This window comes from Carcharodon carcharias, chromosome 20 (assembly GCF_017639515.1).
Source record: "Carcharodon carcharias isolate sCarCar2 chromosome 20, sCarCar2.pri, whole genome shotgun sequence".
In the NCBI taxonomy this organism is placed as follows: Eukaryota; Metazoa; Chordata; class Chondrichthyes; order Lamniformes; family Lamnidae; genus Carcharodon; species Carcharodon carcharias.
The window spans coordinates 15,742,667-15,765,019 of record NC_054486.1 but is presented as its reverse complement, the minus strand read 5'-3'; the positions used below and the strand labels follow the sequence as shown (position 1 = coordinate 15,765,019).

The following is a 22,353-nucleotide window of genomic DNA, read 5'->3' as shown; positions in this document are numbered from 1 at the left end:
GAGTAGGCCACTCAATCCCTCAAGCTTGCTCCACTTTTCAAAAAGATCATGGCCGACCTGCTTGCAGCCTGAACTCCACTTTCCTGTCTACTCCCATCCCCCATCCTCAGACTCCACACTCCCATTAAGCCTCAACTCCCTTCTCAATCAAAAAATCTGTCTAACTCAGCCTGGGATATATACAGTGACCCAGCCACCACTGCTCTCTGTGAAAGAGAATTCCAAAGACTAACAACTCTGAGAGAGGAAATTCCTCCTCAAACCCATTTTAAATGGGAGATCCCTTATATCCCCCTGTTCTAGATTCCCCCATGAGAGGAAGTATCCTCTCAACCTTGTCAAGCCCTCTCAGAGTCTCACATGTTTCATTAAGATGACCTCGCATTCTTCTAAACTTCAATGAGTTTAGGCCCAACCTGCTCAACCTTTCCTCAAAAGGCAACCACTTCAGCCAAGAAATCAGTCTAATGAACCTTCTCTAAACTGCGTCCAATGCAAGTATATTGTTCCTTAAGTAGGGAGACTAAAATTGTACACAGTACTCCAGGTGTGGTCTTACCAATGCCTTGTCCAGTTGTAGCAAGAATTCCCTACTTTTATACTCCATCCCCCTTGCAATAAAGGCCAACATTCCATTTGCCTTCCTAATTACTTGCTGTATCTGCATACTAGCGTTTTATGATTCAGATCACTCTGTATTGTAGCATTCTTCAGTCTCTCGCCATTTAAATAAATTCTGCTTTTCTATTCTTCCTGCCAAAATGGACAACCTCACATTTTTCCACATTATACTGCCAAACCTTTGCTTGCTTACTTAACCAATCTATAACTCTTTGCAGACTCTTTGTATAATCCTCACAACTTGCTTCCCTACCTATCTTTGTATCATCAGCAAATTCGGCTATAGCAATCAGTTTCTTCATTCAAGTCATGAATAAAGATTGTAAATAGTTGAGGCCCCAGCACTAATCCCTGCAGCACTCCACTAGTCACAGTTTGCCAACCTGAAAATAACTAATTTTTCCTGATTCCCTATTTCCTGTTAGTTAGCTAATATTCTATCCATGCTAATATATCGCCCCCCCCCCCTCCGCCCCACACACACACACACATGCACACGCACACACACACACACACACACACACACATCCATGAGCTCTTATCTTGTGCAGTAGCCTTTAGTGTGGAACCTTATCAAATGCCTTTTGGAAATCCAAATACACCACATCTACTGGTTCCCCTTTATTCACCCACCTGTTACATCCTCAAAGAGCTCTAATAAATTTGTCAAACTCAATTTCCCTTTCATACAACCATGTTGACTCTGCCCGATTATATTCCGGTTTTTGAAATGTCTGCTACTACCTCAGTATTCTAGCATTTTCCCAATGACAGATGGTAGGCTAACTAACTATGGTTTCTTGCTTTCTGTCTCCCTTCTTTGTTGAACAGTGATATTACATTTGTGGCTTTCCAATCTGCTGGGACCTTTTCAGAATCTAGGGAATTTTGCTTATTCTGTCAACTTGACTCTGGATCTGTTCAACTTTGCTCAAGGAATGCAGCCAAAGCATACTTTATATATGTACAGTTACCATAGATGGTAATAAGGGCAGGGAGGTCAAAATCATGCATGGCAGCATATCAACCTGCACTTTGATCCTACTATACCAATTCATACATTTAATACAAGGGAGTTTAATTGGCTGTTTAGTCAAATTATTTCTAGTTACTCACTCTAATTCATTACTTTAACTTGATATGTTTCGAAAATCTTTTCTGAAGTACTCCCTGAAGTCATTCTGGAGTTACCTCCACGACCACCAAATTCCCATCTGACAGCTCAGCGGCAATAATCGGACTGGATGAATTCATTCCATTGTTGTCAGTTCTGAACTAGCAGGTTTGCGCACTGCAGTCATCTGTACCTCTTTGTGACAAACCACTCTCGACTGTTTACCCAGTGCTTTCTGAGACTTCCTCAGCTTTGTGTTCCACATACTGCTCTGTACCAGGCCTTGAAAGGTATTCTAAAGATTTCCATTCTTAAAATGAGCCCAAACCTTTACTGTGGTCTTTCTTGAATATTTTGTATAAATGTTGTTTCTTGTCCAAGCCATGTTCTTGTTCTGTCATTCTTGATTCTTTGCACCCTGGACACTGCCAATATTCATTCCTTTCAACCAACTACTCTCTGCTGTTTAGTACCTTGTGCTCATGAACATGAGTCATGTTCCCACACACTGACACATATAATAAGCTCTACTGATACATATAATAAGCTCTTGCCTTGAGAGAGTTATTTTAGAGTTGAAAAGCATAAGACAGTATTTATTTCTTGAATAATTTTTTGGTGGGTAAGAAAACGAATCCATTAGTAAATCATCAGGATTTTCACTGTGAAAGGTAGCTAATTTGTCGTGCTAACACTTCTAAGTCATGGTGACCCTGCATGCAAATTCCTGACCTTTGATTTGTTAAATTTCACTTCATGCCAATCAGCAAATCAGAGTTGTCAGGGGGGAAAAAAAATCCCAACATTCATCCACTCTGAAGTGCATTAGCTTGAACTACAAGGAACAGACCACATATTTTATAGCAATCAAGATGCATTTTATATTAAGCAAAATGGAAGGGTAAACAAAATTTCTCATTTCTTATCAGAACAAGAGTTAGCAGAAAACATCCTTTCAGCTGCATCATCCATGAAGAACTCAATGGAAATGGCAAAGTTACATTTTTCTTTGTGATAAATTCCATGCAGTTCTCAGCATCAGATTAAAAACTAAAAGTTAGCCACAATGAGAGATAAATTTTCAGCCCGTCAGTAGTGATGGTTGTTATCTTTATGCGAATTCCTTAACCTGACACCACGCATTTTAAATTCCTTCTGTCTCATCACTCTCTTACTAAGGCTCAAAAGTTCCAATTCCTGAATCAATTGATTAAGTGCCATTACTGAAACAAGGCCAGCCCCCATTATAATTTAACTATTCCTCTATATCACTCTCTTCACAATTTACATTAATATTTTGGACTTTGGAATCAAAAAGACAATTTTTAACTTTGCGCATGACTCCAAATTTCAGGGGAGTTTGGGGGCTATAGTCAATACTGCGGAGGACTGCAACCAATTACAGGAAGACATTGATAAATGTACAGAATGGACAAATAATTGGAAAATGAAGTTCAACACAGATAAATGTGAGGTACTATGTTTTGGTAGGAAGAATAGGGAGGTCACTCATTACTTAGAACCATAGAAAAGTTACAGCACAGAAGGAGGCCATTCAGTCCATCTTGTCCATGCCAGCCCGAGGACACCCAAGTGCCCTTTCTAATCCCACCTTCCTGCACCCGGCCCATAGCCGTGCAGCTTACAGCACTTGAAGTGCAGATCCAGGTACTTTTTAAAAAAGTTTAGAGTTTCTGCCTCTACCACCAACTTGGGCAGTGAATTCCAGACACCAACTACCCTCTATGTAAAAATGTTCTTCCTCATGTCCCCCTACACCTTCTGCCACTTATCTTTATCTATGTCCCCTGGTTCTAGAATTCCACCTAGGGAAACAATTTTATTCTGTCCACTCTATCTATTCCCCTCATAATTTTGTACACCTCAATCAAGTCACCTCTCAGCCTTCTTTGTTCTAAGGAAAATAACCCCAACCTATCCAATCTCTCCTCATAGCTACACATTTCTAACCCTGGCAACATTCTTGTAAACCTCCTCTGCATTCTCTCCAGAGCTATTACGTCCTTCCAGTAATGTGGTGACCAGAACTGCACACAATACTCCAGTTGTGGCCTCACCAGTGTTTTATACAATTCCAACATTATATACTTACTTTTATATTCTATACCTTTGCCAGTGAAGGAGAGCATTCCATATGCCTTCTTTACAACCTTGTCTACTTGAACTGCCGCCTTCAGGGACCTGTGTACTTGTACGCCAAGATCTCTCACATCATCTACCCCTCTTAGTATATTCCCATTTATTGTGTAATCCCTGTAACTGTTTGACCTCCCTAAATGTATGACATTACACTTCTCTATGTTAAAATCCATCTGCCACTTTACCGCCCACTCCACCAACCCACCTATATCATTTTGGAGATTATGGCTATCCTCTACACTATCCACTACTCGGCCAATCTTTGTGTCACCTGCAAATTTCCCAATCGTGCCCCCAACATTCACGTCCAAATCGTTAATATAGAACACAAACAGCAAGGGTCCCGATACCGAGCCCTGTGAAACACCACTTGAGACAACTTTCCATTTGCAAAGGCATCCATCAACCATTACCCTTTGTTTCCTGTTACAAAGCCAACCTTTTATCCAGTTTGCCAGATTACCCTGAACTTAGATGGTGCAAGTCTAGATGAGGTAAATGAACAAAGGATCTGAGTATAAATACATCAATCACTAAAAGGTGCACTGCAGCACTAAAGTTTATTTCTACAGGGATAGAATTGGAAAGTTGTGAAGTTATGCTAAATTTGTACCAAACCTTAGCAAGACCACACTTGGGAGTGCTGCATTCAATTCGGATCACCATATTATAAAAAGGGTTAGAGACACTGCTGAGGGTGCAGGGTAGATTTACAAGGGCAATACCAGAAATGCATGGCTATACATAAACACACCTTCTGTTTAGAAGGAGGGCTGTGGACTTGTGGAAGTCACATGATGAAGGAACCATTTTTGTTGTCTGCTTTGAAAACCAGCAAGGAACTTCTTGCAGACAGAGCGTTTCACCAAAAAGCCACCAAACTAGCTGCAAGTCAGCAAGCAGCTAAGGTAATTAACAGCAATACCTTGAAAATGGGAGACCCTATCTGAGAGAAGGACTCCTCAGCCTGCTCCAATTGAAGCTCACCTGAGAACCAACCTCCTAGAAATTCGTATAAGAAACCTCATAGCCTGTGAATTCCTCGCTTTACATGAACTTTGCTTCAACTTTAAAGCATCAACTGCATCTAAGAAACCACAGGCTTGCCACAAAAAGACTGAGATAATTATAAACTATAACAGTCTATAACCTCCATCTGTATCTAATCTTTGTGTGCATGGAAGTATGAGAGAGATGAGCAAGTGAAATGCTGTGTTAAATTCAGGGTAAGTGTGTGATAATAAATAATAATCTTTATTTTCAACTCACAAAAAGCTTGGGACACTCACTCTGAGGCTAAGAAAACACAACGCTCTTACATGCAAACATATGAACCACGGGCAGCAAATGAAAACACAAATTCTGTCCAAGACAGAAGCACTTAAGGGGGAAGGTAATAAAAAGTTATGATGATAGATTCACATGAGAAAAGACATGAGAAGACTCAAGTGGAGTGTAAACATCAGCATGGACTGGGTGGGCCGACTGGCTTGTTTCTGTGCCATAAATCCTATGTATGTATCCTAAGTAATGTGATTGACAGCATAGTGCATTTAGCTTAGCAAAAGAGTTTAAAGGGTTTGAAGAAGTGAACAAACCCAAGCTAGGGGAGACAAAGGGAGGTGGTTGAAGCCACAGTGAAGAGGTAGATTCTATGGATGTTTTCTTAAAATGGAAACAAATTAAACACAAAGGTTAGGATGGTAGATGGAGTGTTCCAGATTATCAGCGCAAGGCAGCTAAAATCTCTGCCACTGATGAAAGAACAGAGGCGAGGGGATTGCACATAGACTAACACTGGAGAAAGAAAAAGGTGCTAGGCAAGGATGTAGGACTGGACATGGTTATAAAGGTTTGGGAAGACAGAGTCCATTGAGGGATCTGAAGGCGAGGATGACGATTTGAAGTCAACACACTGAGAAAGAGCAGGAACCAGTAAAGGTGTTAATGGTATATTAGTTATATTGTTAATTCAACAACGTCCTTCATTTGTTTATCTTAAGTACCTAGAGCACTTATAACGAGACTGCTGGGACCCAAGTATATGTAATGCTGCACTTTGTAAATAAACCTTATCAAGAAAAGTATTAATGTCTAGTTTCATACTTCACCAACTGACTTGGGATGGGATTAACATAGCCGACAATGATTGGGATGGTAGGTGTGCTGCATTTTGTGCGAGATAGGGGGTGGCCAATGGAATTCTGGAAGAATTGTGCTTTATGTTAAGTCGAATTTGGAAAGCCAGCAAGGGAGCACTAGAAATGTCAAAAATCAGATACTGTGGATGCTGGAAATTTGAAATAAAAACAAAGTGCTGGAAATACTTAGTAGGTCAAGTAGGGTCTGTGGCGAGAGGAACAGAGTTATCATTTCAGGTTGATGACCTTTCATCAGAACTGGAAAAAGTTAGAGATGTAATAGGTTTGAAGCAAGTACAGAGGCAGGGAGGGGAGGGAAGAACTAAAGGGAAGGTCTGCAGTGAAGGTCTGAAAGGCCAGCGAGATTAAATGACAAAAGAGATGATGGCGCAGAGATGATGGGATAAGTAAAGCAACAAAAGGCAGGCCCGGAGGAGGTGTAAATGGCAACAGCAGAATCATTAGCAGTAGCTGCTGTCCTAAAGATGATCTGAAATTGCTGAATTCAATGTCAAGTCCAGACGTGAGAAAAATGTCTATTCGAAAGAGGAGGTGCTGTTCCTGGAGATTTACGGTGAGCTTCAGAAGAACAGTGCAGGAATCCAAGGACAGAGGGGCCAGGATGGAAAGGGGGAATGGTTGGGGGTGTTGGTGGGGCGGGGGGGGGGGGGAGGGTGGAATTAAAATGACAATCAACCAAAAGCTCAGGGTCACGCTTGCGGACTGAACAGTGATCAACTGGAAATGCCTTGCCTGGAAGTGATAAAATTGTGAATGAGAATTTCAGCAGTAGTGACGGAAAGGTAGGGAGGGAGAGAGACAATTTATTAGAGGTGGATGTCAATGGTCTTGGAGAAGTACTGCTCAGAATCAAGTGGGGAACCAAGGTCACACACATTCAGCTAAGGTTTAGCAGGCATCCAGGAGGGGAAAGGATTAGGAGCCGGGGTGCCGAGCTCAAGATAGACCCAAATGAAATGGTCTTGGGCCTGGTGATGTTGAGCTGTTTAAAAAAATAATAATTCTGGTTCAATCTCAATTTGATTTCAGAAGAGGTCAACACCAAAGCTTTTGTGAAATCAAGGGTGAAAGTGGAAAATTAAAGCTGAGCATCACTGGCCTACATTTTGGAAACTAATCCCATATTTATAGATTATGTTGTAAATGTGTGGTAAATTGATCACAGTTAAGAGGGAAAAAGAACGGAAACATATTGGCTTAATCTGTGAACATGGAAAGATAGGCAATGCAATATTGGGACTGACAAAGAAGAGCAGCGGCCTTGGTAAGTAGGACCTGGTGAGTAAATTAGAAAAGTGTAATTTTTTAAACAAGTAGCTATACTTGGATTTAACTGAGAAGTGTCAGGAATAAGGGAAATTTAGGGCCAATATAATGAAGTAATATAAATAATCCAAAGTAGAATGAAGTTAAGGGAAGTAGAGTTAAGACATGGCAGGGCAGCTCAGTCAAGTGGAATGCGTGTCCAGTAACATGTGTGAAATCATGGAGGCTCCCGGTGTCCAATATGACCACATGTGCAGGAAGTGCTGTCAGCTGCAGGAATTTGAGCTCTGGGTTTCAGAGTTTGAGCGGCTGGAGTCACTGTGGCGCATCCGCGAGGCTGAGAGCTACGTGGATAGCACGTTCAGAGTGGTGGTCACACCACAGCTTAAGGACCTGGAGACAGAGAGGGAATGGGTGGCCACCAGATGGTCCAGGAGAAGTAGGCAGGTAGTGCAGGAGTCCTCTGCTCACTAATTAGTTTTCCGTTTTGCAAGCTGGTTCCTCAGAGAACTGCAGTCAGAGCCAAGTTTGTGGCACCACGAGTGGCTCAGCTGTACAGGAGGGGAGGAAAAAGGAAGAGCTATTCATTGGTTAGGGGAACAGACAGGCATTTCTGTGGCCATAGATGTGAATCCAGGATGGTATGTTGCCTCTCTGGTGCCAGGGTCAAGGATGTCACAGAATGGCTGCAGGAGGGTGATCAGCCAGAGGTCATGGTCCACACTGGTACCAATAACCTGGCTAGGCAAGAGGATGTGGTCCTGAAATCAGAATTTAGGCAGCTTAGAAAATTAGCAAGCAGGACCTCAAATATAGTATTCTCCAGATTACTCCCAGTGCTGCGTGCCAGTGAGTACAGAAATGGAAGGATAAGGCAGATGAATGAATGGCTGGAACAACGGTGCAGGAGGGAGGGTTTTAGATTACTGGGACACTGGGACTGGGCCTGGGTGGGATGACACCTGTACAAGCCAGAAGGGTTGCACCTGAACAGAGCTGGGACTGAGTTCCCTGCGGGGCATTTTGCTAGTGCTGCCAGGAAAGCTTAAAACTAACTCAACAGGGGTATGGGAACCAAGAGAAAATATGAGAGACGAATACCAGGGTACGCAAAATACTGGGAGGGACAGATAGCACTAGCATAGAGAATAGTAAGTTGATAGCTGAAGTCGGGGCAAGGGAGAAAGTAATAAAATCTAAATCAGGGTTACTGTGCATGTATGAGAATGCATGGAGGATAGTTAATATGATAGGGGAGTTACAGGTGCAGATGGGAAATATGTTGTTGTGGCAGTAACAGAGACCTGGCTCAAGGAAGGGCAGAACTGGGTGTTAAATATTCCCAGTACAAGGTGTTCAGAAAAGGAAGGAAAGAAGAGGTGGCATTACTGGTTAAGGAGAGCATTGCTGTGCTGGAGAAAGATGATGTCCCAGTGGGTTCAGGGACAGAATCAATTTGGCTAGAGCTAAGGAACAAAAAAGGTGCAATTACATTGCTCGGTGTAGTCTAGAGACCAATAGATAGTTAGAAGAACGTAAAAGAACAATTCTGCAGGGAAATTATCCTGTAGAGAGATGCAAGCATTATAGAGTAGTTAGAATGGGTGACTTTAATTACCCGAATGTAAACTGGGATAGTGGTAGTGTAAAGGTTATGAGAGGGGCAAATATTTCTACATGTGTTCAGGAAAATTTTCTACAGCAGTAAGTGTCCAATCCAACAAGAAAAGGTACACTGTTGGACCTGACTCATGGAAATGAGGTGGGCCAAGTAGGTCAAGTAGGTCAGCGGGGAAACATTTAGGAGGCAATGATCATTGTATTGCAGGTTTTAGGGTGATGATAGAAAAGGATGATAGGCAATCCGGAGTAAGAATAATTAACTGGATGAGAGCCGACTTCGATGGGGCAAGAATGGAGTTGGGCCACATAGACTAGAATGAAAGATGGGTGGGAAAAACTGTAGCTGAACAATGGGCTACCTTCAAAAAAGAATTAGTTCGGGCACAGTCAAAGTATATTCCATTAAAAGGGAAAGGTAGGGCAAACAAATCCAGAGCTCCCTGGATGAAAAAAGGAGATAGAAGTTAAGAAGAAGAAAAAGTGTGCTTATGTGCCAGGTAGAAAATACAGTCGAGAAGGTTCAGAGGGGAGGTGAAAAAGCACGTTAGAGAAGCAAAGAGGGATTATGAGAAAAGACTGGAAGCCAACATAAACGGCAATCCTAAAGTTTTCTATAGGCATATAAATAGTAAAAAGGTGGTGAAAGGAGGACTAGGACTGATTAGGGGCCTAAAAGGGAATTTACACATGGACGAAGGGGCCATGGCTAAGGTATTAAATGAATAATATGCATCCATCTTTACCAAGGAGGTAGATGTTATCCAGGCCATGGTGACGGACGAGGAAACTCTGTCACTACAAGGGTTCCAGATTGATAAGGAGGAAGTGTTGAATAGACTGTCGGCACTTAAAGTTGACAAGGCACTGGGACCAGATGAGGTACATCCAAGGATACTGAAGGAAGTGAGAGTAGAAATTGCAGAGGCACTGGCCATAATCTTTCAGTCTTCCCTAGACTCCGTGCCAGAGGACTGAAGAATTGCATAGATTGCACCCTTGTTCAAAAAAAGTTGTAAGGATAAGCCCAACAATTACACACCAGTCAGTTTAACTTCTGTGATGGGCAAGATTCTAGAAACAATTATTCAAGATTGAATTAGTAGTCACATGGAAAAGTATGGGCTGATAAGAAAGAGCCAACATGAATTTCTGAAGGTGAAATCGTGTTTAACTAACTTGGAGTTTTTTTTGAAGAGGTAACTGTCACAAAAGCATAATAATTTTCAGAATGTTATAGGGATTTATTGTAAAGTAGTAATAGTGGGGTCTGGAGAGTGAGCACTTGTGCGTGTGTTGTGTGACTTAATTGAATTAAAGACAGCTGGTCTGAAGACTTTGATGTATCATAAGAGAAGCTAGGTTTGAAATGCTAAATAAGTAAACATGGCTGAAGTTTTAGAATGTGAGGTGTAAAGGAAAATTTACACTTTCAGATAAACCAGAATAGTTGAATTTCAAAAGAGAGGGTGAAATGTTACGCTTAGCCAGTAGAAGCCAAACAGTATGTTTATTTTTCCCAAAGCTTACTGATAAAATTGATACTATGAAAGATTTTTATCATTAGAAAGGTGAAGTCCAAAGAGATATTGGAACAATGGGATTTATATTAAAAATGGAGAAACATGTATAAAGGGGATGAGGCTGTGTATAAGGAGAAGGAATTCTAAGATCTAACAAGTGTCAAAAGCCTCCAGCCTCTATGTACCAAGCTGCTGCCTATAAAAACCAAAGCCAAGAGAATTCACAGTGAAAATCCCTTTCCAGGGTATTGTGTGCTTTGCCTGGTTTTGGGAAAATCTATTTTGTTTTTACTGTTGCCTTAATGGGCGTGTAACTGGGAGTCAGGTTAATTGGGGGAGCTAGGAGTTATCAAAGTAGTAATTTGTAGACCTATGAATGTGCTTAAAGTTTTTTAAAATTAATAAATATTTAATTTAGCTTTGTAAAAAACCCTCAGACTCAGTGGACTTATTGCTACTCAATTCAAGGCACACATCTCAAAATAAAAATACACATTGCAAAACAGTTGTGACAGTTGTTTCAAGTTTCCCTCTTGGACATGAGCAGCTCAGCATTTATCATCTGTTGTGCCATAACAGTAACAGGAAAGGTCGATGAGGGTAATGCTGTTAATGTGGTGTACATGGACTTTCAAAAAGCATTTGATACAGTGCCACACAACAGATTTGTGAGAAAAGTTATTTCTCATGGAATAAAAGAGACAGTAGCAACATGCATACAAAATTGGCTGAAAAATAGGTAGCAGAGAATAATGATCAATGGATATATTTTGGATTGGAGGAAGGTTTGTAGTGGAGTTCCCCAGGGGTCGATATTGGGACCCTTGCTTTTCCCAATATATATTAATGATCTAAATCTTGATGTGCAGGGGACAATTTCAAAGTTGGCGAATGAATCAAAGCTTGGGAGTGTTATGACCTGCGAGGAGGACGGTGTGGAACTTCAAGAGGACATAGACAAGTTGGTGGAGTGGGCAGATAGATGGCAGATGAAGTTCAATGTGGAAAAGTGTGAAGTGGTGCATTTTGGTAGGAAGAATGTGGACAGGCAATATAAAATAAGGGGTGAAATTTTGAAGGGGGTACAAGAGCAGAAAGACTTGGGTGTATGTGTGCATAGATCATTGAAGGTGGCAGGACAGGTGGCGAGAGCAGTTAATAAAGCATATAGATTCCTGGGCTTTATTAATAGGAGCATAGAATGCAAGAGCAGGGAGGTTATGCGGAATTTATGTAAGGCATTCGTTAGACCTCAGCGGGAGTATTGTGTACATTCTTGGGCGCCGCATTATGGGAAGGATGTGAACACATTGGAGAGTGCGCAAAAGAGGTTTACAAGAATGGTTCCAGGGATGAGCAACTTCAGTTATGAGGTTAGATTGGAGAAGTTGGGACTATTCTCCCTGGAGAGAAGGCGCCTAAGAGGAGATTTGATAGAGATGTTCAAAATCATGAGGAGGCTGGACAGAGTACGTAGGGAGAAGCTGTTCCCACTCATAAAAGGATCGAGAACGAGAGGGCATAGATTTCAAGTTATTTGCTAAAGAAACAAATGTGACGTGAGAAAAAACTTTCACACAATGAGTGGTTCGGATCTGGAAGTGTGATGGGAGCAGGTTCAACTGAGGCATTCAAGAGAGCATCAGACGATTATCTGAATAGAAACAATGTGCAGGGGTATGGGGAAAAGACAGGGCAATGGCACTGGGCCATAATGCTCATTTGGAGGGCTGGTGCAGACATGATGGGCCAAATGGCCTCCACCTGTGCCATTAAAATTCTGTGATTCTGTGAAATACTGAGAGACCTGAAAGATAAACAGAAGATATGCTGGGAATATTCAGCAGGTCTGGCAGCATCTATGGAGAGAGGAACAGAGTTAACGTTTCAGGTCTGTGACCTTTCATCAGATTCTCTCTCCACATATGCTACTAGACCTGAGTATTTCCAGCATTTTCTGTTACATTGGAACAGATAGGAATAGAGTTGAAGTATAGTAGCAAATAGATGGATCATGGACAAGAGGCGGTGAAGAGGAATGGTGTGATCAACAGTGATAACACAAGTATAAAAAAAGGCCAGGCTACAATTCAGTCCATGACAGGAACACAAGAGATGGAACAATATCTCTTTGGCAATTAGGTTCCAGGATCTTAAACGTGGGGCAACACAATCTCAATGACTAGCCAGTCCTCAAGGTACTGTACTATTATAATGACACCTTGGGCTTATTTACTGTACAAGACACAAGGCATCAATCGCTCATAAGGGATTGGGTAAACATGTTGTGGATTCATTTAAGACTAGGCACATGAGAACTGTTGTACCAAGCTCTAAGATATCAGGGCTGTGTGCGCGCGCCTTGCTCAAAGCAAAAGTGAAACTATGACTGGATCACGTGACACATTTCCCTTCTCAATGTTATGTAGTATGCCTTTAAGAGATATCAACAACACAAGGGAACTTTACAATTTTGTTACAGTAATATTGCAACCTAGTAACTGACTTTAACATTTAATGTGGATGAACAAAAATGAGCACAATTGTTGATTTCTATTGACTTGAAGGGCATTCAGACACCGGCTGGTGGACCACCTACAGCCCATAAGCCCTAATCGGACCAGCCCACAAAGTCAAAGTGCTCTAGATACATCACTCTGTACTGCTCAATGGAAATGATTTAAGAGAAACTTTATTAATAAAATCCCGAAGGCAAAAAACAGTTTGGACCAGTACTCTTATTTCCCAGTTTTTACTGGTGTTCCATTTTAAGGTATATAAGGCCAGTTCGGACCAGTACTTGTGTCCTAGTTTTTACTATTTTTTCATTCTGGCTAGTGAGTTTAAAAATACTCCAAATAGCACACATACAGCTGAAATAGTGAAAAAAAATCATTAATTGCTGTTGCATTCTTGCAATTGTGCATTACAGCACAAAGAGTCAATATGTTAACTGCACTTTAAGCAGCTGTGTTGCACGAGCTCAGTTAATCACCAAAGAGATGAAGAGTGAATTTATGTTCACTAAACCTGATAATATGACTGAAAACGAAATGGGTCTTTCAAAGAAATTAGAAGCCCATCAACTTATGGGGTAAATAACACAGAAACTTATAAAACCTGTGGTTGAAAAATCATTCATGCCCGTCATCTTAAAAGAGTTGTATTAACAGCAGTTTCATGCTCGCAACTCTGGATCACTTCATTAATGTACGTATTTATATTGCCACAATAGGACAGAAACATTTGGCTATTTACTTTTCTACAAAGTGAGAGTTAAGTGAACGAAGTTTAGGTGCTACAAACACTGCCTCTAAACTGAATTTGAAATATTAAAGACACAATGTTTAGTATAAACTCTGGTATTTATCTTTTTTCTGTAATGCCTACATCAACGTCAAAATGTCAGGTCTTAGTTCTGTGGAAGGAGATTTTGGTTAAAATTTGCTTTGCAAACAGTTAGAAATGATCTTGTTCCAGTTAAAGGCTGAGGTGTAATCGCCACATAAATTCTAGCCATCAGTGACATTGCTGTGGGGTAATCAGCTGGATTCAATACATTCCACGTGCCACAAATGTGGATGATCGTTTCGCAGAAACCAGCTTATTCTCTCTATTGTGTAAGCTTCCCACATTCCCACAGGAAAACACTGTCCTTCTAAACACAACACTGCTCCTTTCCTTTATCAACAAACATACAGTATGAAGGTCTCCCTCGTGGTTGTGCACCAGTTATGTATTGCTGCAAAATTATTTCAAGTTACTTGGTGAATTTTACCATCTGCTCATTTTTCACAACTATTGCCAGTGGCCATGTCATTAAATCATTGCCGGAGCGAGACAATGATCATATATGAGCAATATAATCTCAATACAACATACACAGTGCGTTATTGCTTTTTTTTTAGCTGGAGGCACATTTTATAATCCAGACCTTCACTCTAGTCAGTGGAAACTTACCCTGACAAACTGGACAGCACTCTCCCTCAGGGATGTAATAGTTTTCACATTTCAGCTCTCCACATTCTGCTTTCGAACATAACGAGATCCCACCTCGACAGCGACAGAACCAGCAAGCCTCCATGCGATACACCTCTCCATCTGTATACTCGGTGCCATTGTATACACATTTGCGAGTTGCTTCTGAGAGAAAAAAAACAAGAATTTCTGAATGATAAGGGCACACCTGTAAAACATTTCCTCAAGTCCGATCTCCTGGATATTAGGATTTAATTTGAAATGCAGCATTTGGCCAACAGAGGTCTCCATTACAGTATAACATACAGACAGCAGTATTTCTTTGACATGTTCTTTGTCCAGTGTCCCTGTATAAAGCACTACTCTGTACTGGCAGATTATTGCTGCTAAGTGTGCAGTTTAAACAGGCAAATCACACGAGAAACTTTTCTGAAATTCCAACCAACTTAGAAACATGCACCACCATCATAAAAACTAAAATATTTGGTGTCCAAAAATGGTTTTGCTGTAAAAAGAAAGAAAAGGCAGATCTGCATTCATATAGAGCCTCCCATGACCACTGGACATCTCAAAGTGCTTTACAGCCAATGAAGTGGGGAATGCACTTCAATGAACCGCTTCTTGAAGTAGTCGCTGTTGCGATTCAGGTAATGCAGCAGCCAATTTGTGCACAGCAAACTCCCACAAATCAGCAACATGATAATGGCTCAATAATGTTGACTGAGGGATAGACGTTGGCCAGGGCACTAGGGATAACTCCCCTGCTCTTCTTCAAAAGAGTGCTATGCCCTTACATCCACACGCACACAGGCAGATGGCACCTCCGTTTAATGTCTCATCCAAAAGTCAGCACGCTGACAGTACAGCGATCTCTACGTATCGTACTGGAACATCAGCCTTGATTTTTGCGCTCAAGTCCTGGTGTGATTTGAACCTGGAGGCTCAGAGGGGTGAGTGCTACCAGCTGAGCCACAATTGACGCTAAATAATATAGCTCACTGATTTCTGGTGCAGTGCAAACATTTAATGAATGATATGGAACTTGAGATCCAAGCACATTTAAGCCACCTAAACTTAAACGTCGGGAATTGACCTGCGTAATTTTCTCAGTTCATTCGGTTCCACCTTGTTGAAGTATAGTTTTATGGCAGATACAATGAAGATTGACAATATTCACACCCAGGTGCAAGTGATGGGCTGGGCTGAGCTGAGCAGGTGTTGCGTTACCACATCTCACAATTGGTTTTTATTAGCTTTTAGAACAAATTCAATTCCTGCAATTATACTGCCGATAAATAAATTTAAGCCGTCTCTAAATACCAATGCAAGGGGGTGGCCTATTCATCTCTGCAAAAAATTTACTGTCAATCAGCTATCTACATCTGGACTCAAAAGGTAAGGCTGTACTTCATAACCTACTCATCAAATTTGAAAAATGGGACATTGCTAATACCCCACCTGAAGCCCAACCCCCCTAACTCTCTGGAACTGTACTTCAGACTTCCAACAACATTTGGATTCCTTCTTAGGTGTGCTTTATACAGCAATAGTGCTGGAAACCCACACAGGTCAATCCGTACCTGTGGAGAAAAGATAACACAGCCCTTCACTCAATCAACTGCTGTTTCAGACTGCCAGCATTTGCAGATTCTCGATTTTTCATTGAAAGTAATTATAGCAACAGCTGTTGCACTTTGAGTGAAGGACTTCAATAAATAAAATCAATTTATAGAAATTGGATGTCATATTGTAGTCATTGAGCCCCGTGAACTGAATAGAGACCCAATGCTGCTGCATCATCCCTGGTTCTTTACATGCAGCCAAAGATGAGCCACTTACAAAAGGCACAAATAGAAGATTACAAATATTCCAAGTGCTGACTCGTGCAGCTCTGTAGAAATGCGATGAAAAATTAAAAGGTTGTGGGGCGTTTAATCTTGGGTGTGCAAATTCCAGGCAGTTCTCAGGAATGGAAAATTCACAATTCTTTTGAACTGCGTAATTCTGCGCAAAATGTTTGGTGAACCCGTCAATCTGCTCTATTCAGTTTTTTTCTCACCGCATTCGCGGCAATGAAAGCTTTTTTGTGGATGAGTGCCTGAGCTACGCCGAGTGAAAACCACCTTCTCCAAAACCAGTGGCGTTTGATGTCAGCTTGCTGTCAGTGCATTCATGTGGATTTAATCTGTAGTGGGCTCAAAAAGGGCAACACAAAAGGTTTCAACGCTGGTCAGAAAAGAACAGCAGACATTTATTATCAAAACACTGATCCCTTTCCTGTCAGCCACAATTAAGCTAGGACCAAGCGTTGAAGGGAATTATTTTTCACCCTTCGGATGGAACAAAAATTTAAAACCTTTCCCAACATTGAACTGTTGAACTTTTCAGCTCAGGCATGTGACCAGAAAAAAAAACCTGTTTAACTTTGCACTTTATTTCAAGATATTTTACTGGCCTAAGCAGTTTTACAGTGACTGGCCTAATAAAGCTTAGCAAGTCAATACGTTTATATCCACAGAAAAGAAAACATAAATGGGGTTGCTATCACATAGCCCTAATTGATTACTTTGATCTTCAGTCTTGTATGATATATTCTGGTATTTGTTCTTTCGCTCCTACAGTTAATGAGTCCCTCACGATCCACCTGCAGCTTTTCCACAATTGCGTGGGGCTTCCAGAATGTCTGTCTCGAAGACTAAATTTGCCTGACCACCCCCTCCACCACCCCTTTTCACAGCCACATATCTTATCTGAACGCCTTTCTCCTGTTCCAACTCAATCCACGTGGATTCCAGTCGAATTTCCTCCCTGCCTCATTTTAGGATTCATTTATGATCGCCAATATCTGAGTGATATTTCAGCCGTGCATTCCGAGCCATTTTCAAACTCTATGCGGTGCTTCAAGCACGCTCTCAATCTCGGATTTCAGCAGCATCAGCTCGGTCCACACCGTTGCTGTCTTGCGCTCGAGTTCCGCATCATCCTTCAGCTAATCAGTCACTCAAACAACTGAAATCAACATTATTTCTTCCTTTCAAAAAAATCAATGCCGTAAGTTCTGCAGAGAAACAAAACAAGTCTGCACAGGCTCGCAAATATAAACATCAACAACGGGAAACCACATCCCCCCCCCACTGACGTAAAGCATGATGATATTCAAGCTTTTGATCCTGAGCGTCCAATCTAAAAATCAATTGCTGATCTTGTTCCAATGTCCAGAAAGCAGCAGAGTGGGAGATGTCATCTTCCCAGGGAAAAGCTAAGAGGCGATGGTTAATTTTAGAGTCTTCTGCTATTGGCCCGAGGGTGAACTCAAAGATCTGCAGTCTGAAGTTAGTGGAAGTCTGTTCTACCTGTTCATGTAGAAGTCACAGTAATATTAACCTAACTTGTCTCAGGCTTGTTTAAGATGTCAGAGTTCAACTCTACCAGCCAACAAACTTACATACGAACATACATACAAATATACGAATTAAGAGGGGGAGGCCAGTCAGCCCCTTGAGCCTGCTCTGCTATTTGATAAGATCATGGCTGATTTGATTGTAATCTCATCCCTACATTCCTGCTTACTCATGATAACCTTTACCCTCTTGGTAATCAAGAATCCTACATGTCTTGAAATGAATTAAAAGGTTTACATCATCTTAGTAATGAGTGAACTCAACAAATATCCACCACTAAATCATGGAAATAAGACAATCTTATGTTAGATTCAGGTTAGGAACTCGCCACTGAAGTATTTGCAGGCAGCTTCAAAAATTCACATTTCTTGCTATTTTTTTTAAAAAAAAGTTTTAGTTCCCCTCTAGCCACTTCTGATTTTCTTATACTAGGTTGTGCTATTATTCATGTAAGATTTGCTTGCTAAATCAGCCTTGTAAACTGATCTTTATTTAAAATCAAGCTAGCCTATATTTGATGCAGAGACCTCAGTATCAAGTTTCTATATTGAATCCCATGTTTTTTTTTGAGTGCTGTGCACTTGGCGTTCATGGTCCAGGAAATAGAATTGCATGTTTTCCAGTCTTCTTTGCAAAGCTTTATAAAGCTCCCACCTGCTTCAGATGAGTGGCCTTCCAACCACCAGCTCAGGCCTAGTCGGAAATGGAGCAGGGTGCCAAGCTGTGAACAACAGGTGCAGACAGGTCATATTTGTCCACGTAACATGTTGTAGAGATGATAACAAAATGCAGGCAGAGGCAACGCGGGACAAGGGCATGGAGAAGTTGCTGGGCAACTTAAAGTCTGCTCTGGTGGATTCTGCATGTATATAATACCTGTTGCATTTTCCCTGGACAACAACCTGCAAGATTGTGAACTTCTGTAGAGAGAGAGAGAGACAGGTCCAGCACCAACCCTCTTAGGTTGTGAGGCTGCAGCTCAATTGATGGAAGAGGGAAATTATGCTTGATGTTCATGCTTCTGCACTGCAACTTGATGAAAAAAAGTATTTTTAAAGCATGCACCAAAGACAGCTCAGGACATAGTAAGAATATTCTTACAATGAAACTGTAGGAGAAAATCTGGAGTACTGCAAAAAGACAATTACAGATTAAAATAAGTAATTGCTTTCATGTCAAATTTTGAATCAAAATCATTACAAATATTCTTGTTTCACAAATGCAAGTTGTCTCACTATATCAGCTTCCTTAGATAACCATACTTCACTTATAACTGGTGCAGCCTAAGATATGTCATTAAGCTTGCTGATCAACCCTATTTGTAAGAACGTGAGCTGATCAGTTCAGAATTCAGTTTTAAAAAAGTAGTTTTTGTCCTCCAAATCCAGAACTCAAATCCATGTTCTTCCCAGCCCACATTGGGATAAATGCTGGTAATGGACTCAGAGACTATTTGTATGTTGCACTGAACAAATCAACAAAATGCCAACTTAGGCTGGCCCAACCTTTCAAAGGACAAACCAGAAAAAACATACAAACGCATATGAATTAGGAGCAGGAGTGGTCCACTCGGCCCCTCGAGCCAGCTCTGCCATCCAGTAAGACCCTGGCTGATCTGATTTTTCCACATTCCCGCCTACCCCCTTTAACCTTTCACCCCCTTACTTATCAAGAGTCTGCCTTAAAAATATTTAAAGGCTCTGCTTCCTTCACCTTTTCAATAAGAGAGTTCCAAAGACTCTCAACCCTCAGAAAATTTTGCCTCATTTCTTAAATGGGCGACCCCTTATTTTTAAACAGTGACCCCTGGTTCTAGAATCTCCCACAAAAGGAAACATCTTTTCCTCATTCACTCTGTCAAGACCCTCAGGATCTTATATGTTTCAATCAAGTCACCTCTTACTGTTTTAAACTCCAGTGAAGACAAGCCTAGACTGTCCAACCTTTCCTCATAAGACAACCAACCCATTCCAGGTATTAGTCTGGTAAACCTTCCCTGAACTGCTTTTACATCTTTCCTTAAATAAGGAGACAAATACTGTACACGGTATTCCAGATGTGGTCTCACCAATGCCCTTTACATCTGAAGCATAACCTCCCTACTTATGAATTCAATTCTTCTTGCAATAAACGATAACATTCTATTTGCTTTCTTCACTACTTTCTATATCTGCATACTAACCTTTTGTGATTCATGCACAAATTGAAATAAGATATAACACTGATATTTTCACTGTGGTTATAAGTTTTGTGCAAGAAATATTGGTGATTATTCCATCATGTAAATGGTTCCCACATTTTTACTTCAAATTTGGTCTACATCTTGCTTGCTCTCACATTCCTGCTCTCCTGGTCTCATTCAGTCCTCTCATCCATGCATTCCTTTTGCTCCTCATATATCTCTCATTACCTTAGGTCATGTATTCACCCTATTTCTATCTCTTTCATTCCCATTTTCCCATCTTGTCTCACAACACCTTCAGATATTTTATTCTGTCTTCCTTCTGTCTGAAAATTACAAAATTATAAGTTGACATGAGAGTCATTTCAATACTTGCCCCTTGTCAGCATTTTACACCGATAGTCTGGGTCCGGTGGATAATGGATTACGGCTCCAGTTCTCCCCTCAACCCTAATATCTTTGATCGCCATCTTTGTATACTGTGTGCCTGTGTGACTACTCCTTTTCATACGCCAAGGCCAACGTACCCTTTAATTTTCTTTCGAAGCAAGTGGGTGATTTAATTAAGTGCATGGCCCCTTTAATTTTATTTTTACTTGGCCGACAATGCTGGGCAACTTAAAGGTGTTGACTTGTGTGCAACTGAGCAGCTTAAAAGGGAGTTTTAGTTTAGGTTATTCTTCAGTTGTCAGCTGTTAGTTTCTACATTGATTAGAGGCAGAAGCCCTCAACTCACTTAAAAGGTGTCAGGATATACACCTCCAGCATCGTAACCTGCAATTGACTTGGCTAGCTCATCCTTTCACCAAAAAAACCCAAAACACCACCACCTCCCCAGGGTAGCTTCTTCTGAAGTGACTTCAGGTTTTTTGCCTCACAACCGAACCCAACACAAAGAACCTTCCCAGTTATGAATCTCACAGGTAAAAAAAAAGGCTTCTCAACATAATCAACTTGCCATTTACCAATTTATACTTGCGTCCCCTTGTCGTTCAGTTATGGTTTAACATAGATATACCTACATGCATATGCAAAGTTCTATGTTATGCTGCTGACAGCCTTCCATCTTGTATGACAATGGTTTGTGCTGCACTGGTCAACTCTGCATTAAACATTGCCTAGTATGGCTCAGGAGCCCCACCCTGGTACAGCAATCTCTGTCACATGTGCTGCAGAGGAAGACAGTGGGCTGAGAAGGTGCAGGATTCACTGGCCTCCGATTTCATAGAATCATAGAAAGCTTACAGCACAAAAGGAGGCCATTTGGCCCATCGTGTATGTGCCAGCAGAAAAACAAGCCATCAAACCTAATCCCACTTTCCAGCATTTGGTCCACAGCCCTACAGGTTATGATACTGGAGATGCATATCCAGACACCTTTTAAATGAGTTGAGGGTTTCTGCCTCTACTACCCTTTCAGGCAGAGAGTTCCACACCCCCATTACCCTCAAAAGTGTTTCCTCATCTCCCCTCTAAGCTTTCTACCAATTACTTTAAATCTATGCCCCCTAATCACTGACCTCTCTGCTAAAGTAAATAGGCCCTTCCCATTCTCTCAGTCTTGGCCCCTCACAATTTTGTATATCTCAATCAAATCTCCCCTCAGCCTTCTCTGTTCCAAGGAGGACAACCCAAACCTATCCAATCTTTCCTTTCAGCTGCAATTTACCAGACCTGGCAACATCCTTGGAAATCTCCTCTGTACCCTCTCTAATGCAATTACATCCTTTCTGTAATGAGGTGACCAGAACTGCACACAGTACTCAAGTTGTGGTCTAACTAATGTTTTATGCAGTCCCCGCATAACTCTGGGCCCTCCCCTCAGCCAGCTGAGCTTTTCGATTCCGCTCACCTCTTCCTATGTCCTTTCAGTTAGGCTCCGATAAATAATCTTCTATTTGCTTGTACCTGTGTTTTCTGCATTCATTACACAATATTTCATACAAAGTACATTGTTAAAAATAGATCTTTGCACAGCTCTCACTTCACTGCTTATAGTGGACATATTGGTGTAATCATGATTTGTCTGCTACACGCATTGGACAATTTACAAGGTCAAAAAGTTCTGACACTAGTTAAATCTTGAAATGGACAAAAAAAAATCCTTCAAAAGATCCTGTAGAGTGTCATTGATGTTTCACATAGAAAAAGCATCGCTAATTCAACCTGTACTGCTCATTCGCTCCAACTTTCTCCTCACGGTGACTGCCTGCAAATGAACAGTGGAGACAGCAGTAGCAGCAGAGGAACTTGAACTTGACTTAGGCTTGGCAGAGGTAGCAGGTGAGAAAAACCAAAAGTCTATTATTGAAGTTATTGTCATGTA

General features: G+C 41.2%; 1 protein-coding gene across 2 annotated transcripts in view; it reads right to left on the bottom strand.

Moving 5' to 3' along the window:
- Window positions 1–22,353, bottom strand: part of LOC121292679 (cysteine-rich motor neuron 1 protein-like) — a 305,563-nt gene that overhangs the window by 61,740 nt on the left and 221,470 nt on the right. For both annotated transcript variants that reach the window (XM_041214956.1, XM_041214957.1), the window contains one exon: window positions 14,427–14,609. In XM_041214956.1, the coding sequence (XP_041070890.1) occupies window positions 14,427–14,609 (183 nt within the window). The remainder of the gene's footprint in view (window positions 1–14,426; window positions 14,610–22,353) is intronic.